General features: G+C 41.1%; 2 protein-coding genes across 4 annotated transcripts in view; one reads left to right on the top strand and one right to left on the bottom strand.

The window, feature by feature from the left end:
• CHST7 (carbohydrate sulfotransferase 7) overlaps positions 1–5,797 on the top strand; it is a 30,965-nt gene extending 25,168 nt beyond the window's left edge. Inside the window, exon 2 of the mRNA XM_060137522.1 lies at positions 5,160–5,797. The gene's annotated coding sequence lies outside the window, so the exon portion shown is untranslated. The remainder of the gene's footprint in view (positions 1–5,159) is intronic.
• Positions 4,729–22,908, bottom strand: part of SLC9A7 (solute carrier family 9 member A7) — a 147,725-nt gene continuing 129,545 nt past the window's right edge. The window contains exons 16-18 of one of the 3 annotated variants that reach the window (XM_060137519.1): positions 16,009–16,114; positions 12,018–12,284; positions 4,729–5,282 (exon numbers count right to left, since the gene is read on the bottom strand). In XM_060137519.1, the coding sequence (XP_059993502.1) occupies positions 12,063–12,284; positions 16,009–16,114 (328 nt within the window). In that variant the 3' untranslated portion in view covers positions 4,729–5,282; positions 12,018–12,062. The remainder of the gene's footprint in view (positions 5,283–12,017; positions 12,285–16,008; positions 16,115–22,908) is intronic. The other 2 variants (XM_060137520.1, XM_060137518.1) reach the window with 2 other exon arrangements.

Here is a 22,908-nt window from a genome sequence, read left to right as displayed (position 1 = left end):
TTACAAATAAAGCTGCAATGCATATTTGGGTATAGGTTTTTGTGTGGATGTAAACTTTCATTTCCCTGAGATGAATGCCCAGGAGTGGAATTGCTGGTTTGTGTGGTATATTATGTTTAGTTTTATAAGAAACTACCAAACTGTTTTTCAGGGTGGCTGTACCATTTTGCATTCCCACCAGCAATGTATGAGAGAGAAATTTCTGTGCAGCCTCGCCAGCATTTGGTATTGTTGCTATGTTGTATCTTAGCTGTCCTAATAGGTATGAAGTGGTATGTTATTGTACTCATTTGCATTTTCCTAGTGGCTAGTGATGTTGAACATCTTTTTGTGTGCTTATTTGCCATCCATATCTCCTCTTTGGTGAAATGTTGGTTCAGGTGTTTTGCCCATTTACTAACTGGATTGGTTTTTACTCTTGAATTTTGAGAGTGATTGGTATATTCTAGATAAAAGCCCTTTGTCAGATATGTGGTTGCAGATATTTTCTCTCAGACTGTATCTTGTCTTTTCATCCTAACAAGATCTTTGGCAGAGCAGAAGTTTTAAAATTTTGATGAAATCCAATTTATCATTTTTTCTTTTGTAGATTGTGCATTTGATGTCATGTCTAAGAACTGCCTGTCCCTCACCAGTATCACACTGTTGTGATTAATGTCGTTAGATGTAGCTTAATATTGAATAGAGTGACTATTCCTACTCTATTCTTTTCCAGAAAGGTTTTAGCTATTCTAGTTTTTTTGCCTTTCCATATAAATTTTAGAATAAGCTTCTCTGTATGTATAAAAGGCATTGATAGAATTTGGTAGGAATATTGTTAAAACTATAAATCAATTTGGGGAAAAAATGACATCTTTACTTGAGTCTTCCAATCCATGAACATAGTTATATCTCTCTATTGATTTAGATTGTTTGATTTCTTTTATTGGTGTTTTGTAGTTTTTGGCATACGGGTCCTTTATTGTTTTGTTAGATTTATACCTAAGTATTTAATTTGAGCGATCATAAATAGCATGAGTTTTAAAATTTGGTTTTAAGATGTTCATTTCTAGTATATATAAAGTTGATTTTTAAATATTGATCTTGTACCTGCAAATCTGCTGAATTCACTTATTAGTTCTAGGAGTTTGTTTTGTATTCCTTGGGATTTTCTATGTACATAATCATATAAACACAAATAAGGACTGTTTTCTTTCTTTCCAATCAATATGGCTTTTCTTTTTCTTGCCTTATTTCATTGGCTAGAACCTCTAGCACTATGTTGAATAAGAATGGTAAGTGCAGACACCTTTGTGTTCTTCCTGATCTTAAGGGGGAAGTATTCAGTCTTTCACCATAAATAATGAGGTTAGATGTCGGTTTACGTAGATTTTTTTAAACATCTTTATTGGAGTATAATTGCTTTACAATGGTGTGTTAGTTTCTGCTTTATAACAAAGTGAATCAGCTATATATATATATATATATATACATATATCCCCATATCTCCTCCCTCTTGCATCTCCCTCCCACCCTCCCTATCCCACCCCTTTAAGTGGCCACAAAGCACCCAGCTGATCTCCCTGTGCTATGCGACTGCTTCCCAGTAGCTATTTTACATTTGGTAGTAAATATAAGTCCATGCCACTCTCTCACTTCGTCCCAGCTTACCCTTCCCCCTCCCCATGTCCTCAAGTCCATTCTCTACGTCTGTGTCTTTATTCCTGTCCTGCCCCTGTGTTCTTCAGAACCATTTTTTTTTCTTTTTAGATTCCATATATACGTGTTAGCATACAGTATTTTGTTTTTCTCTTTCTGATTTACTTCACTCTGTACAGACTCTAGGTCCATCCACCTCACTACAAATAGCTCAAATTTCATTTCTTTTTATGGCTGAGTAATATTCCATTGTATATATGTACCACATCTTATTTATGCATTCCTCTGTCGATGGACATTTAGGTTGCTTCCATGTCCTGGCTATTGTAAATAGTGCTACAATGAACATTGGGGTGCATGTGTCTTTTTGAATTATGGTTTTCTCTGGGTATATGCCCAGTAGTGGAATTGCTGGGTCATATGGTAGTTCTATTTTTAGTTTTTTAAGGAACCTCCCTACTGTTCCATGTAGTGGCTGTACCAATTTACATTCCTACCAACAGGGTAGGAGGGTTCCTTTTCCTTGACACCCTCTCCAGCATTTATTATTTGTAGACTTTTTGATGATGGCCATTCTGACCAGAGTGAGGTGATGCCTCATTGTAGTTTTGATTTGCATTTCTCTAATAATTAGCAATGTTGAACATTTTTTCATGTGCCTGTTGGCCACTGTATGTCTTCTTTGGAGAAATGTCCATTAGATCTTCAGCCCCTTTTTTGATTGGGTTGTTTTTTTTTGATATTGAGCTGTATGAGCTGTTTGTATATTTTGGAAATTAATCCCTTGTTGGTTGCATCATTAGCAAATATTTTCTCCCATTCTGTTGGCTGTCTTTTCGTTTTGTTTATGGTTTTCTTTGCTGCACAAAAAAGTGGCTTCTTTAGGTTACACGTATGTAACTAATCACAACCTACTGGTCTCAACATTTTACTACCACCTCAAGTGAAGTGTAGAAACTTTATGTCCATTTAGGTTCCATTATCCTGTGCCCTTTATAATTCTCTTATAATATTTTCTCTCTGTATATTGAGAACTACATCATACAATGTTATAATTTTTGCCTCAACTGTCAAACATAATTTTTTAAACTCAAGAGAATAGTCTATTAAATTTACTTCTATTTTATCCTTTCTGTTCATTCTTCATGATGTTTCAAGTTTCCTTCTTTTATCCTTTCTTTTCTGCTGGAAAAACTTCCTTTAGCAGTTCTTTTACAGCAGTTCTATTGGCAATAAGTTCTCTTAGCTTCCTTCATCTGAGAATGTCTTTATTTCACATTCATTCCTGAAGGATATTATCATGGAATATAGAAGTCTGAGTTGACAGTTATTTTCTTTCAGCTCTTGAAAAATGTCATGCCACTTCCTTCTGGCCTCCATGGTTTCAGATATGAAATCCACTGGCATTCAAATCATTGTTTCCATAAGTAGTGCATCATTTCTCTCTAGTTGCTTTCAAGATTTTTTCTTTGTCTTTACTTTCCCGAAATTTGATTATGCTGTATCTTGGTGTAGATTTCTTTGGGGTTTTGTTGGGGTTCACCCAACCTCTTGAATCTGTAGGTCTTTTGCCGAATGTGGGAAATTTTTAGCCGTATTTATTCAAGTACTTTTTCAGCCTCAATCGCTATCCCCTCTTTCTGGAACTCTGATTTTAAAAAAATGAACACTAGATCATTTATTGTAGTACCACAGGTCCCTGATGCCCTGTTCATCTTTTTTCACTCTACTTTCTCTCTTTTGTTCAGATTGGGTAATTTCTATAGTTATATTTTCAGACTCACTAATTCTTTACTGTCATCTGTAATCTGCAATTTGGCCCATCCAGTGAGCTTTTAAAATTTTGGTTATTGTATTTTACAGTTCTAAATTTTCCATTTGGTTCCTCTTTCGTTTTTATATTATATTTCTTTGCCAGGAATTTTTTTTTTTTGCTTCAAGTGTGTAACTGCTAATTGAAGTATTTTTACGATGGTAGCTTAAAATCCTTCTTGGATAATTTCAGTATCTGTGTTGTTTCAGTGTTGGCATCTGTCAGGTGTCTTCTCTCATTCAAGTCAAAAATCTCCCTGGTTCTTGGTTTGACAAGTGATTTTTTTTTATTGTATCCTAAACATTTGGCATACATTTGAACATATATTATGAATCTCTGAATTTTATTTATTTTAGCAGGCCTCCACTGACAATGTGCTGGTAGAAGAAGGGGTGCATCACCTGGTTATTGCCAGATGGGGGTGGTAGTCCAGAAGCCCTGGCTTCCCCTAGGCCTCTGCTGACAGGAGGGGGGATTTTTTTTTTTTGAGGTGCTTGGGTTCTTTCTAGGCTGACCCTTTCCCTGCCCTTTGGCTAGAGATAACAGGCTTTTCATGGGGCTTTTATGGTCTATGGCCATTGGTATTTCTGGCCTGCTGGTTCTTCAGCATCCATCCTAGGATATTGAGGAGGCAAAAAGAAAACCCAGGCAACTCACACCTGTGTTGTTCCTCAACTCCCAAGGTCCCTAGTCAGTCCAGCTTGTTTTTCCTATCCTTCAGAGTCTTATCTTCATCTTATAAATATATTTGGGAATTTTAGTTACACTTTGTGGGAGGAATAAGGAGCAATGCATCTATTCTACCTTACCTGGAACCACAGTCAGCCTGTCTGGAAATTGGTTTTTATTAAACTAAATTCAACTGAAATTTGACATGCTGGCTCTTTCTTTATGTAAATAACCAGTACTAACAGAATGCTAAAGGTCATGAGACAGGCCTCAAGGCATTTATGAAATCAGTTCTTGTCTAATGCTTAATGTGAATCTTTATTGCACATTTTTAATCACCTTGAAAGTGCTCCTTACCCAAACTCTGCTGCATCAGTAGTTCTATCAAGTTTTACTACATTAGAAAATGATGTCAAATTTGGCACATATCCGGGGTCAGAGGAAGGATCACAAGAAAGCCAGAAACCGGTGGCAGAACTAGCATGAACATCGTCAGTTCACCCTTTGCCGCTCCCATAAAGTGATGCAGCAATGTGTTTTAATGGAAGATGGAAAAAGCCCAGATCCCACAGAGGTAGGAAGCTGGACTCGTTGCTTATATACAGCCTCAGTTTTACAGAACAGCTGATCGTTGTTGGCATGATTTATTTCGCACATACGAACCAGTACACAAGTGAAAGGTGGATGGTTACATGGTCGGTGCCTAAAGGTACAGCTTCAGTCCCAGCCCTTACCCCACTCTACCCAGCAGGTCTCAGAAAGTTTTCTTCTCAACAGGCGCCCCACAGCAGCAGCTGCGGAAAGCACAGTCACACTAAGAGAGGTGCCCCCATCTTTATCCTCACCAAACACCTCTTGGGTCACAAGCAGAAATGATAGATACTGATTCTGTATGGGTCTACAGCATTGGATAATGCAGCTTAGGTAGGGAAGATTATAGGTTTCATATTTAAGAGGCCTTATGTCATCAAGGTTCAACAGGCTTTCCGTGGATTTCTGTGTTGTGAAGTTCAAACATCCTTTGTTCCTTCCCTTCCAGGTCAGTCACCACGAACCAGGCCACTCAGCACGTTGTCCCAGCATTGGAGAAGCCATGCTGTGGAGGCAGTCTATCACACTGTCAGAGACTGGGGCTTGACTTGGTACCAACTGCTGTGCTATTCTGCGGAGCAGGAATATTATGAGCTGTTAAATAATGACTGACACATTGGTTGAGATGAAGTTTCCAGTAAGGAAGTGACAGTGCAATGTGGATAATTATGGCAATAAAATAGGAAGAGCTTTAGTTCCCAGCCTGACCCTGCCTCTGCTGGAGCCATGTCAACAAGGCGTTCTCAGAACAAAGAAGAGACGTGATTTGGTACCATTTCCCATCAGCAGGTGTCTGGACAAAACATCAATGTGAATAAGGTTCAAGTGCAGTCCTGTGTATCTTGATTAAATTACTTAATATTAAATAAAAGGTCTGGGTGGTATTTTTTAAAATCTGACTCATCCAGCTCTAATTCAAATAGCTCCCCTCACCCCGACCCTTGAATGGATTTTTAAAAAGTAATTTCTCTCCCTGGGGTGGGAGAACCCTAATGAACTGAAAGAAATTTTTGCTTTTAAATTGTTCTATATGATGTTTTTGTAAATTATATTATTAAATGACTCTGGAGTCACTGTTAATGACAAGATTTAGTTTTGCTCTGTTATGATGTAGTTCAATTGCATGGTTTAGGGAAAAGCTAGTCTACATACAAAAGAACACAAAGACTATGAAGGAAACCATAGCGAGCTCAATAATCTTAGCAACTAGCCAACACTCAAAGCCTGTTAAAGATGATTGCAGGCCAGGAGAAGTCACAGGCAGAGACCAGGTTTAAAGTGTTTCTTTTCATCCTAAGGCACATTTTTAACATCTAAAAAAAAAATCTGTTGCTGTGATTTTTAGATCTAATTTTAAAACTAAAAAGTTTCAAGCATCTCAATTCGGGGTCAGCAAAAAACTTTTCTGTAAAGACCCTGATAGTACATAGTTCAGGCTTTATGAGCAGCTAGTTGTTCACTGCTGTTACAACTCCTCAGCTCTGCGTGAAAGCAGTCACAGACAGTATGCAAATGAGTGAGTGGAGTGTGTGCCAATAAAACTTTATTTACAAAAACAAGCAGTAGGCTGGATTTGGTCCAGGGGCTGCCGTAATTTGTCAATCTCTGTTCTAAATGAAGTTGGAGAGGAATAGCTTCCACCCAGAACAGAACCTCTCTGTGAGGGAAAGAAACAGACTAAGAACAGGATCATACTGCATTCTTCTACTAACGGACAATACTTTTAGAAATACAAAGCAAGATGAGCTCACCCAGTTAATCTTTTTATTTTGAGTTTTGTTAAAAAAAAAAGCTTTGAGAAAAATGTGTTAAATATCAGTAAAGGCAGGAAAACATGTAGCTAGCTTTATAATATCAATCTAAACATATACACAAAGGCAAACATTAAGTAAAATGCTAGGGAAAGGGAGCACTTTGGGGGCCTAACTCCAGTTTTTCTTATTGCACATAAATAAAGGTTGCCGATAACTCCAAGTCTTCACTTTTTCACAGTTAGACATACTTTAATATTATTTTATATAACATGTTTATATAACATCCTATGTTAATTTTATAAAGCCACCAGTTTGCTACTGTTGAATGGAAGTAAAAGACAAAAATTTCCCCAATTACAGTATGTAAGCTCTCTATAAAAAAATTCCCCAGAAGGTCACATCAGCCCATATTAAATTCATCCTATTCTATTTAAAAAACTGCTTTTCAGCTATTAAATGAATCTTGGTGGCCTTCCCATTTAATCATTTTAATAGACATAGTAAAACTTCCTAAGTAAGAAGTACCAGATGTATTTTATGTAAAAAATAAAAAACCTAGGAGGTGACCCTACCATGAAGTCATACTTCGAATGAGTGATTTCAGGGACAAATTCCAAATCCATAGACTTAACACCCGCATGACTGAAAATCATCCCACTGCTTCTCCAAAGCCCAAAGCTGGAATAATCACAACTAAAGTCAACCCCCAAATGTCCATGCAGCTAGATACTCAGCCAGTAACACTGGGATCTTAACTTTTTTGAAGTGCTTTAGACAGCAGATGTAGAGTTCTTCACGCTGTTTCCAAGTCCTTTTCCACCTGAGTTCCCCCAACACATACAGGCCCAGATAATTTTCCACTGGCCAAGAGTTGAGCTGACCATGACATGTGGCAGTTCTGTGAACCCATTTGAAAAGGTGGCCATCAGGATGAGAAGGTAACCTCTCCCTCTCCCGAGCACTCTCATGTCTGGTACACACCTTTACAAAGGGCAGCAGAACAGGCAGCCCTCCCTTCTCATCTTTTCCAAGGTTCATGTAGCAGAAAACTGGCTGCCTGTGTGTGCCATGTGGGCCATGGTTAGACTATACCCTGCTTACAAAAATAAAACTGACATCAAAAACTTTGGTTTTGCTCTTTACAATTTCTGCTAGCACTGGCTGACAAGATGGGTTTGTTAATTTATAAAAACTCTGCTTATGAAACTTGGAACTGGAAAAAAATGGTTTCTTTCTAGGTCTCGTTTTGAAAGGCTTGTCAAAGAGCCTACTTGCTTTTCCTCGTTAGACACTAGCATTGGTTTCCAGAATATTTCTCTGTAGATTGTTCTTATTAGGTTTTAGAAAGAGGGAAGGTCTTTTGAGGTATCCACATGGTGAAAGCAGCATTCAGGTGGGTCGTTTCTAAACTCTAACTCTTGGCCACTAGATGCCCTCAATTTACTGTATCAGAACGCAGCAATTGACACTGGTGAGCCAGATTCTCATTTAAAAAAACAACAGAAGAGATCAGAATTCAATGATACCAGTCTACTGTATTTGACAGACTAGCTCCTACACTAATTCACCTACAGAAGCAACATCAAAAAGCAGGCACGAAACCTGTCAAGTGTCCCATTTCTGAAGTGGAATAAGGAGTCATATACTTACTGAATCAGAAAGCTGACTTTCCAGATGCTCTCAGTCCAGATTGCATTTTATAGCAGATGGGAAAATCAGCTTTCTGATCTACCTCTTAGAACTCGCAATGGGTACCAAGGTAGGTTTCCAAGCGGATGATTTTCCCCTCTGATGAGTTGCTTGTTTGCCCTGCCAGCAACCTCCCCTGAGCGCATCAGCGGTGTTTCTACATTTAGCAATCATTTTGTTCACATTAAATAGCTGACATGATAACATTAACTTCCACTCTGGACATAGAAAGGGAGAGCTATGATGGGGGGTGGGAGGTGTGTGCGTGAAACAGACTTCTGTTTTGGAAAGAACCATTACTTCTTTGCCCGAGACTGAAATGTTCGCGGATAGCTGAGATAACGTTTTTTCAGGTTTTCTAAAGAGATTTTGTCAACTGAACCATGAAGGACATTTTCAGGTCTAGAGAACACGGCGTAAAGAGCGCCTTGCTGTTTGCTTGATGAAACATTTGATGTCGCAGCGTGATTTTGGGCTGCAGGGCATCAATGCTTTGTCTGGTCACTCTGAGTCCTGATGGTCAGAGTCCACTTAATCACATATGCCCTTCCTATACCTGTTTCCTAGGAAGAAATACCAAATTTCTTTAAATTCCAAATTTCCTTCTTTAGTTCAGTTCTCCTTGTAGTCCCCCAAAAGAGTATGAAAAGGAATTGCAGGCGTTTTTGTCTTTCCTGTGTCAGTGCTACACAAAAGTTTGCATCTCCTTAATCACCTGCTACCGACACCACCCCCACGTGACAGCAAAGTGATCACAACTTTCCACTTAATACGGGGCCTCTGCTCAGGCAATAAATGGGCCCATCCTTACCCTGAGGAGTCCATCGTGGATGCAGGCATGGGGACAAGCAAAGTGTGAAGAGAAAGAAAGTTCACTTGACTGCAATGGGGACTATTAATATAATCTCAGGTTAAACTGCAAAGATACCATCTCAGAAACCTTCACATTTGATTAGTCTGCAGCTCAGTTAAGACAAAACCCCTTTTTTCCCACAGATGGGGGCAAACATGACAGGTTTTTAATCCCCCCCCGCCAAACATACACTCAAGTTGCCCATCTCTCCTTCTCACGCTCTAAGGTTTTCAAAAGTGACCTTTTAGGTTGCACTTTTTTGTGTGTGTGTGTGGTATGCGGGCCTCTCACTGTTGTGGCCTCTCCCGTTGTGGAGCACAGGCTCCAGACGCGCAGGCTCAGCGGCCATGGCTCACGGGCCCAGCTGCTCCGCGGCATGTGGGATCTTCCCGGACCGGGGCACGAACCCGCGTCCCCTGCATCGGCAGGCGGACTCTCAACCACTGCACCACCAGGGAAGCCCTAGGTTGCACTTTAAGAGGTACATTCCTGACTTCTGCAAAGATTAGCATGAAACTCTCACAGCTGCCCAGTCTGTATTACCGATCAACAACTGTTTGTTCCACATGACTAACAACTAAAATAAAACGTTCATTGCTAGGCCATTCTTTAAGGTTCCAAATAGGGTCCACTGCAAGTTCTAGACTAGAGGCTCTCAACCCTAGCTGTGTATTAGAATCCTTGAGGATCTAGAACAAAGCATGGCAGCCAGGCCCCACCCCAAACCTACTGAATCTGAATCTCTGAGGGTAGGGCCCTAGCATCAATAGTTTTAAAAACTGGCCAGGTAATCCTAATGTGCAGCCAGGGTTGAGAACCTGTGCTCTAGAGCATTCGACTACTGAACTGTCATCCCCTTAACCCAGAACAAACATGTTTATAAGATGACTTGGGATTACTCTCTCAGGGGAACTTTCTTCAGCTGGATGTACCATTACTTAGCAGTTTCGATCTGATTTCTGCCAGACTGGCAACACACACTCAGCCTTGAGTGAGGTGATTTCAGGCCTACTTTTTTGCCACTCAGCACAGGCATGATGCTTCTGAGAGGTGGAAGCATGTTGATGAGTGGACTCACTTCCCATGACCCCTGGTAAGGTCAGGATTAATCTCCACATCTTGCAAACCAAAATTAGGACGACAGGTCAGTGATTCACTCTGATCCACTGAATAAAAAATCCAACCACATAATTACAAACCTAGCTAACTTTTAGCCTTAGCAAATCTCCATTTACTTATATTTAAGTAGGTTAGAATAAAATGTTTGCAGTGAAGAGGACAAAGCCCATGGATGACCATAAAATCAAAATGGACTTTAGTGTAGATACGAAGGAAAGAGGGGAATAAAAATGATTCAATTATATTATATTGAACCATATGAAATTGCCCTATTTTTTTTAAATGGTTGAATGTCAGCAATTTCATATGGCTTAACCTAATAATAAAATTTTCCTGGTTTGCATAAATTATCAATTCAAAAACAAAGTATCAAGTAATGTCTTATTTAAAAATTAACCATTAAAAATGCGAGTCAAGAAGATTAAATGACTGACTTCATTATGGGTGTCCTAGACTGAACTGGGCCACTATTTTGTCTGCCATAATAAGAAAAATGCCCACATTTTATGAAAGCATTTTTTAGAAATTGGGTTTTCAAATATACTAGCACTGAAGCATAGAGACATGGGGAGAATCTCAAACTTGGTTTCCAAGAGTTCTCTCAGTATTTCACCTACTGCAGGTGCGGGCAGGTGGAACAGCTCATCCACAAAGAACCCAAGCTAAAAACCTAAATTTTAAAGCACACTTACACATTAAGCTGGTGCAAGGCTCCCCAGATACCAAGAAAATGGCCCTTCTCTACATGGCATTCAATGTCAAGACATCTGGATTCTTAATCTGTCTACAGTAGACAGAACCTTCCATCAAGGTGAATAATGCTGAACTTTTCATTGACTTGCCTCTGATTCCCCACGTGGCCACTGAAATCTCATGTATTTATTAGCTCAAAGTTTGGAATTCTACTCAGTCGTAAGAATACTATCTTGTATTTTTTTTGCAGTTAGTTTTGTTTGCAGTGAGATTTCTTCCCTCCGAATACTAGCTTGTTCCCTCTTAGGCTTCTTACTGCCTTCTCTTCCCTAGGTAAAATTGCACCCCACAAATTGTGGTGTTATTTCTAAATCCACAATAGAACCCAGTCCTATTAATCGTTTTCCAGGCAGTCAGCTCATATGGGAGCCTTCAAGAACTGACTGATTTTTGCGGTGATATCACCATCAGTTTCTAAACAGTTTCTCCTGTCCTCAGATTAATTAAAAACAACAGTATAACACTATTTTGCCTTTGGTTTCAAACATTTCAGTAACTTCTTCTTTATGGAGATTTCCAGAGAAGGAATTGGAATTCGTTCCCCCATGTTGAAATGTTCATGGACATATTTTCCAACCTTCAGTCTAGAGGAAACACAGGTAGCCAAAAAGGGCAGGAATCCTGATAGGAGGGTGCAGTCACGCAGCCTCGCTGCTGGAGCCTCCACTCAAATTGCTTTTTCATGTTTTCTGGCCCGTTTAACACCAGCTTCTCACAATCCTTGGAGGTCCAATCTCAACTGCCTTCCTTCACGGTCTTTTTCTAGCCTGTTCCCCCCCTTGCTATTCCTACAACCAGCTAGACCTGCATCTCTGTATCTGGATATGAAGCCTCTCCTGGGAAGAACCCCCAGGAGTTCTTCAACCTGCCACATCTTGTTCAGATCTGCAGGTGAATGAGTGAAGAGAGCATTAAAGCATGCTATTAGTTTGTTTGTTTGTTTAACTCCGAACAGCGCACTACTATGTGAACAAAGTGGGAATAGGTCTGCATTTGTCTTGATTTAGAGACACTTTAGCCCCACTAGCTGCGTCTTGGGTTAAGTTTTAAATGTGAAGATATCTTCAGACCCCAATAAAATAGAAGTGTTTAGTTCCATTCAGTCAAGGCCCCACGTCAAGCTCGCAGCTATCCTCACCCCGCCAGTGGGCCTACCCTGTCACTCAGGGCTCGGGGCGGGGAGTCACGCGTTATCCTCCAGGGGAAACACCAGGCGGGTGCCCCGGCTGGAAACCTTCTGCTCTCCCATTCCCAGGTCTCGTTCCAGCACCTCCTCGGCGTTCGTGGGGGCTGCGTGGGAGCTTGAGGAGCCGTTCGCAGTCACTGTGCTGTCCCCGTAGGTCAAGGTGAGGTCGCCCTCGGTCAGGATGAAATCAGAGTCTTCCTCTCTCAGCGGCTCTTGGTTCTGAAACGTGCAACAAACACCACAAACATCAACAACAAATGGAAGACCACTATTTTCCTGGGCTGAAGCCAACCCCAACCTCAGCTCCTCATCTGAAAAGAGGGATCATAAAACTTGCCTGCCTTGAGCCTCTAGCATGATAACTGGATGCAAACTGTAGAGTGCTAGGCAATGTAAGGCTGTTGCTGAACCAGCACTTCAAACACCAGAAAGCAGTTCTGATTTTAAATGCCTGACAGCTTGGGGACAAAAAGTGACAAAAGGGAAGAAAGGGAGATCAGCTCCAATTTTCGGCTTCCCAACCCACAAAGGTAGGAAGGAGTAAGGTCCCTGGGCAAACCTACAAATAGGTTTCAGGTCCTCTCTTCTTTGGGAAGGTCTTCCGGGGCTGGAGGCGGCCTCCTGCCCTGTACAAACCACCGTAAACCCACCTGGTTTACAGTTGAACTACTCTTTGTCCTAGTCAGCAATTCAGGGAAGAGGATAAGCCATAATTAGGATTTCCTTCCTGTCCCCACAGAAACACCCTGATGGGAAGGAAGCCCTCAGGTGGATGAAGCAAGGGACAGAGAGGGAGGGGACGTTTTCTCGAGCATCTATTATACGTCTGCCAGGAACGTCACAGAAGGTCTCATTTGATCCTCACCCCTTCCCTATGAAGGGCACAAACACTCGGGTCACAGAGAAGAAAACCTGAGAGAACCCATGGAATTTGCCTGTGGCTGTCCAGCTGCTTGGAAGCAGAGTTAGGATTTATGCTGTCCCTAGACTGGTTCTACCCACATAAAAAATGTGAAAAATCACCCCGTCGGGAAGAGGACTGGTGGGGCATCTCATGCTAGGCAGCGGTGGTAGCAGAACAGACAAGGCTGAGCAAAGCAGGCTAAGTGGCAGCCACTTGAAACTATGGGACTACGGGGAGAGTGTCAGGAAGCAGCGTAAAGTCAGGCACAACCTTTCACCCTCCGATGGTTTAACAAGCAAAGCAAGGGGCCCCCTGCATGGCCGTCAAACACGGGGAGCTTCTTCCTTGAATGGCAAACATATGCTTCCCAGCCGCTCCACGTAAACGGTTCTTTCTCTCCTACTTCCCATCTCCCTTCAAAGTGCATTTGCGGTCCTTCAGCCTCTACACGACAGGGTCTCCTTGGTGTGGGATGCTGAGCCTACCTCCCTGACAGCCATGTGGCCCCCACTCAGTCTCGCTGCCCGAGTTTGGGGTAGATTCTCCCGTGTCCGGGCCGGGGATCCCCATCTACGTGAGAAACCACCGAAGAGCAGTGATCTCCTCCTCTTCCTGGCGCCCTTGCTTGCGCTGCTGACCTCTTAGGAGGTGCTAGACCAACGCCTGTTAAATGCACTGACCTAGGGAGGACCCGTGGGTTCTGGCCCATCTCTGGGCACGTAAGAGTGACAAGCACATGCTTGTTTTCCGCATTGTTTCTCAGTGACGTCGGCTTCTCCACTCTCCACAGTGTGACTCCACTTAATCAGGGCTCCGGCTTTTTTAACAGGCAAGCACGCAAGTCCTCTTGATTGCTGCCTCCATCCCTCACCGGAATGAGGCAGGGAGCAAATGTACAGTTCAATAAACATCCTTGACTCGGGCAGAGCATAATTCTAAAGCTCAGTCCAAACTCCCCAATTTCCTCCTCCCCATTAGTAGTTCTGAAAGTCCTGAAACTCCATCTGCTCCATGATGGTTTTCTTAACAACAGATGACATCATGTTCCCTGTTTTAGCACGTTCCATTTCTGCTGTTCATACATGTGCTAAGTAATGTTTTTGTTCATCTCTGTCAAAATCTCTCTCCCAGGGCTCCTTAGCTCCCAATGTTTAGGAGAAGACTCTCCTGGCACGTATTTTGCTGTTTCGAGGTTAGGAGCCACACGGGGACACAGAGGAATACAGAACAACTGCATGTGTGGGGAATTCTGCAAATGGAGCCAAGTCCCTCCTTCCCCAGCAGCACAGAGGAACCCCCAGATGGAAGCTCCGGTGTGGCCCACTCTGACCCCTCGCAGTGGGAAGCAGGGCCACAATTCACTGACAGGAGAAAACAAGACTGGATATTGTCCCATTCCATGATGAAACTCACAAGCCCAGACAAATAGTACCCCAGGAAAGGTCACTCAGAAACAAGGACGTAGTAAAACCCAGTGGAGAGGGAGTTCCAGATGGAAGCTTAAGAAATGTTCTACGCTGACGACAAAACTATCCCACACCCTTGAATTCCAGATGACAGGATTGACAAAAGTTTTGTTCAGCTGAAGGTTTGTGTAGTTACATAACTAGCTGTCCAGTGAGGGCTGCTATGGAAATGGAGTGAAATAACCCTGCAAACACCTGCAAGCAAGAGTGTCGTGGGAATGTGTGCATTTAAATAGCCACAGATCATTTTCGTTAGGTGGAAGAACACTGTTTTCTAGGCGGTTCTCAAACCTAAATTTCATTTACAGTTAGTGGAAATGAGGAATAACGAACATCTTCCATATCTCCCAAAGAATCCTGGTGAAGTATAAAACGCCCTCCAGGTGATGGGAGGGCCCACCCAAAAGTGTGTCAAACAGCCCAGAGAATGGCTCATCTGATGCCCTCACCCGGCACTAGACTCCACATGGATCCCCCTCCATTCTCTCACCTCTGGCTTCCTCAGTTAAACTTCCAAAGACTCTCTGCTCTCACTCTCTCAGCAGCAGGCCTCTCCGTGTCTGGAGGTGGCTGGGACCCCAGTCAGGACCCCAGCCCAAGGCAGTAACGGCAGAATAGAGGGTGGTTCTTGCCTGTAGCCCAAGTCACCGCATCTTGGGTTGGCTGTGGGGAGTCCACAGCCCAAACATTACCCCAGGAAGCAAACCTTGGGCAGGCTCTGGAAGTGGTCAGGGGAGCACTTTCAATTTAAGTCCCTGGAAGTATATTGAGTTTATGCTGAGTTCAAAGTAGGCCAGATACCCCTAACTGATGTGTGAGGAATAGTTGGTAAGCTTCCGATTAGGTAAGGTTTTTATAAAGTTTTCATAGTGGGTTAGTTACTTTACTATTACAGAGACATGAAAAGTGACCCTTGTAAAACCTAAGTAAGAAGGAAGGCTTTAGAAATTGGTTAAAGGAGACTAGAGCTAGAAGGCAAAGAAACACGTAAGCCCAGTGAAACAAAATCAAACAGTGTAATCAGTTGGAGCTTCTTTAGCGGGAGAAGTGACGATTCCGAGTCACTACCCTTTGTTTCTGATGATAAAACACATCCAAATGGCCCACACTGTCACTTTACACAGAGGTCCAAACTGAGCAAACTATTTAGCATTCAAAATAAGACAGATTTATTAAATAAAATGGGATGGGAAATTATAAAAGTAACTTTTTAATCTATTGGTCTGTATCCTTCCAACATAAAAGGAAAGGTAATTAGCATTATTACCTAGGCTCATATTCCACTAAAAACTCACCATAAGCATTAAAAATCACTTTACAAAACCGGGAGCAGTTCTAAGGAAATGGTGTTCTTGGCATCTGACCCATTTTTTGTAATTTAAAAACAGTTTGTCAGAGGTGGCACGGGAATTCCATTTGTATATGGGGAGGGGCTGGGGAGGCTGGAAGCCTCAACTATCTTTAAGAGAAGGAGACATTGATGCTGTTCTCTGTCACGTTTGGTAGAAATTCAAAGCAAAGGCCATAGCAGAACTGCAGTGTTACCATAGCAACCTGGCCATGCTGTACTTACGTCGTACACCTGGGGACTGGTCAGACATCGAGCGAGCAAGCCACACCAGGCTGGGAGAGTGGTGGTTAATGGGGGGCCACTGTGTGTGAGGATGGGCTTCAAGTAACTTTAAAAAGAGAATTAAGGAAAAGTGCCTGCAAAGAAAACACACACCCAACAAAATGTGTTTAGAAATCCCAAAGAGTAAATCATCTGGCATTCTACCCCCAAAAAGCCTCTTTTCCCCCATTTTACCAGTACAATACAGAAAGTACCTGTAGTCTGCAACAGTCTGAATCCAAGATTAAACTATGCCCCAACAGCCTTAAATGTTACCTGTTAACTTTCAGGTTGGCGGTTCCTCATTTTCAGTTAAAAAGAATATCTGATTAATTCGAACACCCTTCTGCCTTCTTTGTTATGCTGAATGAGAATTTTGGTTTTGATCAGCCTTCCAGCTTTTGACACACAACCAGCTCATGTTTTGGAAACAGGAAATCGTGTAGCGGGAGTGGAGATGTTACAGCCCCTGGGTCCCCTCCCCCCAGAGGTCACATGGTGGAAAAGTTCGAGGTGGACAGGACCTGAAAGGACTTGGCAAAAGGCAAAACGGTTTCACGAAGGTCACTCAGACCTCAACCTCCCACCTTCCCATACAGGACTACTCTTCCCTCTACCTGCTGCCTGTCTCCCAGACTCTCCAGCACAGTTTCTCCACCTCGACACTAGTGGCATTGTGGGCCAGATCACCCTTTGTCGTAGGGGGCTGTCCTGCGTTGTAGGATGCCTAGCAGCATCTCTGGCCTCTGCCCACTAGAGTACCCCCAACACTTCCCTCAGGTGTGACAACAAAAATGTCTCCTGACATGGCCCAGTGTCCCCTGAGAAGCAAACCTGCCCTAAATTGAGCCCCCTGTTCTAACATGAAGGTCAACTGTTCTGTGGAGACCGGCTCAGGGTTTGCCAATCTACGGATATTTGTGCTGGCAAATGTGCAGCCCTGTGTCACATTACGATGGAGCTGGGACCATTTCTGATACCCAGAGCCAAAGCAATGTGGAAAAGGTGGAGACCTACAGGGCCACCTCAAATGCAGGAAAGGCCAAGAGACTTTAAAGGCAGGTGAGAAGGAGTCACAGCTGTCTGTACCCAAGCTGATGACTGCTCCGAGCACCATCACTTCCTGTCTTCATTCAGAGCAGCATGAGAGAGAAAAGGCTTCTCTACAGGAGGAGATGGAAGGGTGAGCCCTGGGTAAAATTCTGACTGGGAATTATTCATCAAAGGAGGATGTGCGGGCTCTGCTGGGCCTCTATAAGCAGAACAAGCCCACTCTGACTGCTGTCCTCATTCCTAGAAACAGCCCCTACAGGCCTATCAGTTTCCTTGTGTCTTCAGCTCAGAAGCTGACAGCAGCTGGATTTGCAGAATGACTAATACAAAAGAGTTCCGGTGAACCCAGAGGCTACCTTTTAGTTCCCTGTCTTGGGCAGTTCAAAGACAAGCTCGCTCTTCCCAAATACAGAAGGCCCTCTAACAACTTCTTTAAAAGAGAAAAAATATTTACAGATAGATTTTAAATATTCAGATTGTTGGAAGGGCAAAATTGAAATATCAAGCCTCCCTCCCACCCAGTCTTTCTGGTAATTTACCATTACAACTTTATAGAATACAGTTTTTTTCACCTATTTCCTGATTTATAAACTGTAGTCAGCTTTTAGCTCCCTCTTATGAAGGATGGTAAATTTAATTCATTTACATTCCTGCCTCTTTTCAAGTTTTTTCCTTTCTAATTTTTATTTATAATTAATTTTATACTGTAGATATATAACATTTGCATTCTGTAACTAATAAGCAAATATCTGCTTTGTCTATGGATTGAGCCTAATGTTAAAGACCAATAAGCAGCACTTGTAATAATGTAATTTATGAATATTATTCACTGTAACCAAGCAGAGTGGTTGGAATACTATTAAAGGAAATGTAATACAATGTCATTTAAACTTTGTTAGAAAAGAACATTTGAGTATCTTGCAAAAAAAAAAGATCTTTTAATTTCTTTTTGATCTTGTTCACTTCTGGGTTATAACAAATCACTGTCCCCTTAGTTGGATTTTGTTTTGTTTAATCCTTATGTTATTTTCCCCCCTTCTTATAGAGTCTGCATGGTGCTAAACTTTCTGAATTCTTGCATGTCTGAAAGCCACCCTCCTTTTTTTTGCTCTTTTTTTTTTTTTGTGGAGCACAGGCTCCGGACACATAGGCTCAGCAGCCATGGCTCACGGGCCCAGCCACTCCGCGGCACGTGGGATCCTCCCGGACCGGGGCACGAACCTGCGCCGCCTGCATCGGCAGGTGGACTCACAACCACTGCGCCACCAGGGAAGCCCTGCTCATTTCTGATTAACAGTTTGGGTATAGAATTCTAAGCTCAGAAAAATTTTTTTCATCCTAGGACTTTCATTTTGTTGATGGTTTCCTTTGCTTTGCAGAAATTTTTTAGTTTGATGTAAAAAATTTTACACGTGTTTATTTTTGCTTTTGTTGCCTGCGCTTTTGGTGTCAAACACAACAACAACAACAAAAAATCAGGGCCAAGACCAATGTCAAGGAGCTTTTCCCCTCTGTTTTCATCTAGGGGTTTTATGGTTTCAGGTCTTACATTTAAGTTTTTAATCCATTTTGAGTTGATTTTTATGAGTGGTATAAGATGAGGTCCAGTTTCATTCTTTTGCATGTGGCTGTCCAGTTTTCCTAACACCATTTATTAAAGAGACTTCCCTTTCCCCATTGTGTTTCCTTGGCATGTTGGTCTTGACTCTATATGCAAGGGTTTATTTCTGGACTTCTTATTCTGTTCCTTTGATCTGTGTGTCTGTTTTTATGCCAATGCCATACTTTTTTGATTACAGTACCTTTGTAATATAATTTGAAATCAGGAAGTGTGATGCCTCCACCTCTGTTCTTTTCCCTCAAGATGGCTTTAGCTATTTAGGTTCTTTCGTGGTTCCATATAAATTTTAGGATGGTTTTTCTTTTTCTGTGAAAAATACCATCAGAGTTTTGATAGAGATTGTACTGAACCTGTAGGTCGCTTTCGGCAGTGTGGACATTTTAACAATATTAATTCTTCCAATCCATGAACACAGGTATCTTTCCGTTTACTTGTGTCTTTTTCAATTTCTTTTGTCAATGTTCTTTAATTTTCAGTATATAGATCTTCACTCCTTGGTTAAATTTATTCCTAAGTATTTTATTGTGTTTTTTTTTGCTTTTTTTTTTTTTGCAGTACACAGGTCTCTCACTTTTGTGGCCTCTCCCGTTGCAGAGCACAGGCTCCGGACGCACAGGCTCAGCGGCCATGGCTCACGGGCCCAGCTGCTCTGCGGCATGTGGGATCTTCCCGGATCGGGGCATGAACCCATGTCCCCTGCATCGGCAGGAGGACTCTCAACCACTGCACCACCAGGGAAGCCGTATTTTATTGTTTTTGATGCTACTGTAATGGATTTGTTTTCTTAATTTCTTTTTTGGATAGTTCATTGTTAGTATATAGAAATGCAACTGATTTTTGTATGCTGATATTATCTCCTGTAACTTTAGTGATTTAGTTTAAAAGCTTCAAGCAATTTCTTGGTAGAATCTTTAGGGTTTTCTATATGTGAGATCATGTCATCTGCAGAGACAATTTTACTTCTACCTTTCTGATTTGTATGCCTTTTATTTCTTTTTCTTGCCTAACTGCTCTGGTTAGGATTTCCAGTACTGTGTTGAATAGACGTGGCAAGAGTGTACACCCTTGCCTTGCTCCAGATCTGACAGGAAAAGCTTTCAGCTTTTCACCATTGAGTATCATGTTAGCTGTGGGTTTGTCATATGTGGCATTTATTATGTTGAGGTACATTCCATCTATACCTAAGTTGTTGAGAGTTTTTATCATAAAAGAATGCTGGATTTTGTCAAATGCTTTTTCTGCATCTATTGAGACAATCACATGATTTTTATTTTGTTACTGTGGTGTTCACATTGATTATGTGGCATCCCCCAAGGATAAATCCCACTTGATTATGATGTCTGATCCTTTTAATGTGCTATAGAATTCAGATTTTTAGTATTTTGTTGAAGATTTTTACATCTATGTTCACCAGGGATACTGGCTTGTAATTTTCTTTTCTTGTAGTGTCCTTGGTGGGCTTTAATATCAGGGCCATGCTGGCCTCAAAAAATGAATTTGGGAGTATTCCCCCATCTTCAATTTTTTGGAAGAGTTTGAGAAGGGTTAATTCTTTCTTTCTTTTTTCTTTTTTTTGGCTGCACTGCACGGCTTGTGGGATCTTAGTTCCCCCACCAGGGATTGAACCTGGGCCCTCAGCAGTGAGAGCCCAGAGTCCTAACCACTGGACCTCCAGGGAATTCCCGGATTAATTCTTCTTTAAATGGTTGGTAGAATTCACCAGAGAAGCCATATAGTCCTGGGCTTTTCTTTGCTGTGAGGTTTTAAATTACTAATTCAATGTCCTTGCTTGTATTGGTCTGTTCAGATTTTCTATTTCTTCATGATCCAGTCTTGGTAAGTTGCATGTTTCTAGGAATTTATCCATTTCTTTTAGGTTATACAATTTTTGGTGAATAATTGTTCAGAGTAGTCTCTTAGCCTATATATTTCTGTGGTATTAGTTGTAATGTCTCCTCTTTCATTTGATGTTATTTATTTGAGTCTTCTCTTTTTCTTAGTCTAACTAAATGCTTATCAATTTTGTTCATCTTTTCAAAAAACCAACTCTTAGTTTCGTTGATCTTTTCTATTGTTTTCTGAGTCTCTATTTTATTTATTTCTGCTCTGGCCTTTGTTATTTCCTTCCTTCTACTAATTTTGGGCTTTGTTCTTCTTTTTCTAGTTCCTTGAGGAGTAAAGTTAGGTTGTTTGAGATCTTTCTTTTTTCTTAACGTATCACTTAATGTATCACTTATCACTATGAACTTCCCTCTCAAAACTGCTTTTGTTGCATCCCATAAGTTTTCCTGTGTTGTGTTTCCATTTTCATTAGTCTCAAGATAATTTTTAAATTTCTCTTCTGATTTCTCCATTGACCCATTGATTGTTTAGGAGTGTGTTGTTTAATGTCCACATATTGGTGAACTTTCCAGTTTTTCTCCTGTTACTGATTTCTAGTTTCATACTATTGTGGTCAGAAAAGATACTTGGTATGATTTCAATTTTCATAAATTTGCTAAGACTTGTTTTGTGACCCAACATATGATCTATCCTGGAGAATGTTCCATGTGCACTTGAGGAGAATGTATATTCTGTTGTTGGATGGAATGTTCTGTATATGCCTAAATGTCATTTAGTCTAAAATGTAGTTCAAGCCCAATGTTTCCTTATTCATTTACTGTCCAAATGATCTATCACTTTAGCATTTTGTCACTCTCCTATGAACTCTCTCCAATTTTCTCTACATCCTTTCCAAGCCCAGTGAGTAACATGCATTCTGAATTACAATGTAGACAAAGTTCATATAACTTAAAAAATCCCTGGGGGGTTCTATTTTAGTTAATAGCAAACAAGGTAATTTGAACCATCTTTGCAACTGAGGCTAACTAGAAAAGCTGGGAAAATAAAACACAACAAAATTTTCTGCTTAATGGCATCAGAAAGCTACCATGGCAGTGAAGAGGGCCAGAGTCTGGAAAAGGAAATCCAAGAGGTGAGCCCTGCACACGGTGAGCCACGTTTTCCCTAAAAGCACCTGAGAAGCTAAGCAGAGCATCTGGCAGACTCACAAAAACAGAGTGAATCTGACAAAAACTGGAGTCCAGGGTCTTCTGAGGAAGTCTACATAAATACTCTAGGCTCTAGGTTAGAACCCTAGAAGAAAGGGCACACAGAAAACAGACTAACCCTCACAGGAACTGAAGCCCAGATTCATATCACCTTTATTCCCGATTGGATTAAAGTGATCTGGAATTGCTCATTCCCCTAAACTTGCCACTGACCAGATGCAAGGTAAATCACCTCTGAAAGATGGAAGATGATAACCTCATCTAGAGCATCTCAAATTTTCTCTATACTTTTTCATTGCTCATGTCTGTCACTTATTTAAAAAAAAAACAAACACAGATGTACAGAAGGTAAACAATAAAGCTCCTAGAAGATATCATAGGAAATTGGCTTTATGACTTTGGAGTAGACAAAGATTTCTAAAACAGAACACAAACAATAATAACCGAACAGATAAGATCAAGAAATTGGATTGGACCTTTTGTTCATCAAAAGATTCTATCTAAAAGTGAAAAGGCAAGTCACAAGTAGAGAAGATATTTTTTATCACATATAACTAGCAAAATACTAATATCTAGAATACAAAGGAACTCTTAAAATCGGTAATAAAAAGGCCAATGACCCAAGAGAAAAATGGGCAAGAGACTTGAACAGGCACTTCACAAAGGAACATACCAAAGGGTCAGTAAATATATGGTAAGGTGCTCAACCTCATTAGTCACTAGGTAAACGCAAATTAAAACCACAAAGGAGTATAATCTATAAAAATATTGAATCACTGTGTTGTACACCTGAAACTAATATAATATGTAAATCAACTATACTTCCATTTAAAAAAACCACAATGAAATACCACTATAAATCCACTAGAAGGGCTAAAATTAACAAGACTGGCAATACCAACCATCAGTGAGGATGTGGAGCAAATGGAACTCTCATATGCTAGAGGTAAGTGTGAAAAGTGGTACCACCATTTTATAAAACTGTTTGACACCATCTTCTAAAGTTGAACCTTTGCATGTCCTATGACTCAGCAATTTCACTCCTGGGTATATTCCCAAAAAAATGTATGTAAACATGCGCCAAAAGACATGTATAAGAATGTTCACGGCGGTATTTTTCATCATAGCTCCAAATTA

This window comes from Lagenorhynchus albirostris, chromosome X, assembly GCF_949774975.1.
Source record: "Lagenorhynchus albirostris chromosome X, mLagAlb1.1, whole genome shotgun sequence".
Lineage (NCBI taxonomy): Eukaryota > Metazoa > Chordata > Mammalia > Artiodactyla > Delphinidae > Lagenorhynchus > Lagenorhynchus albirostris.
The sequence above is the reverse complement of the archived record's forward strand: the minus strand, read 5'-3'. Positions and strand labels throughout refer to the sequence as shown.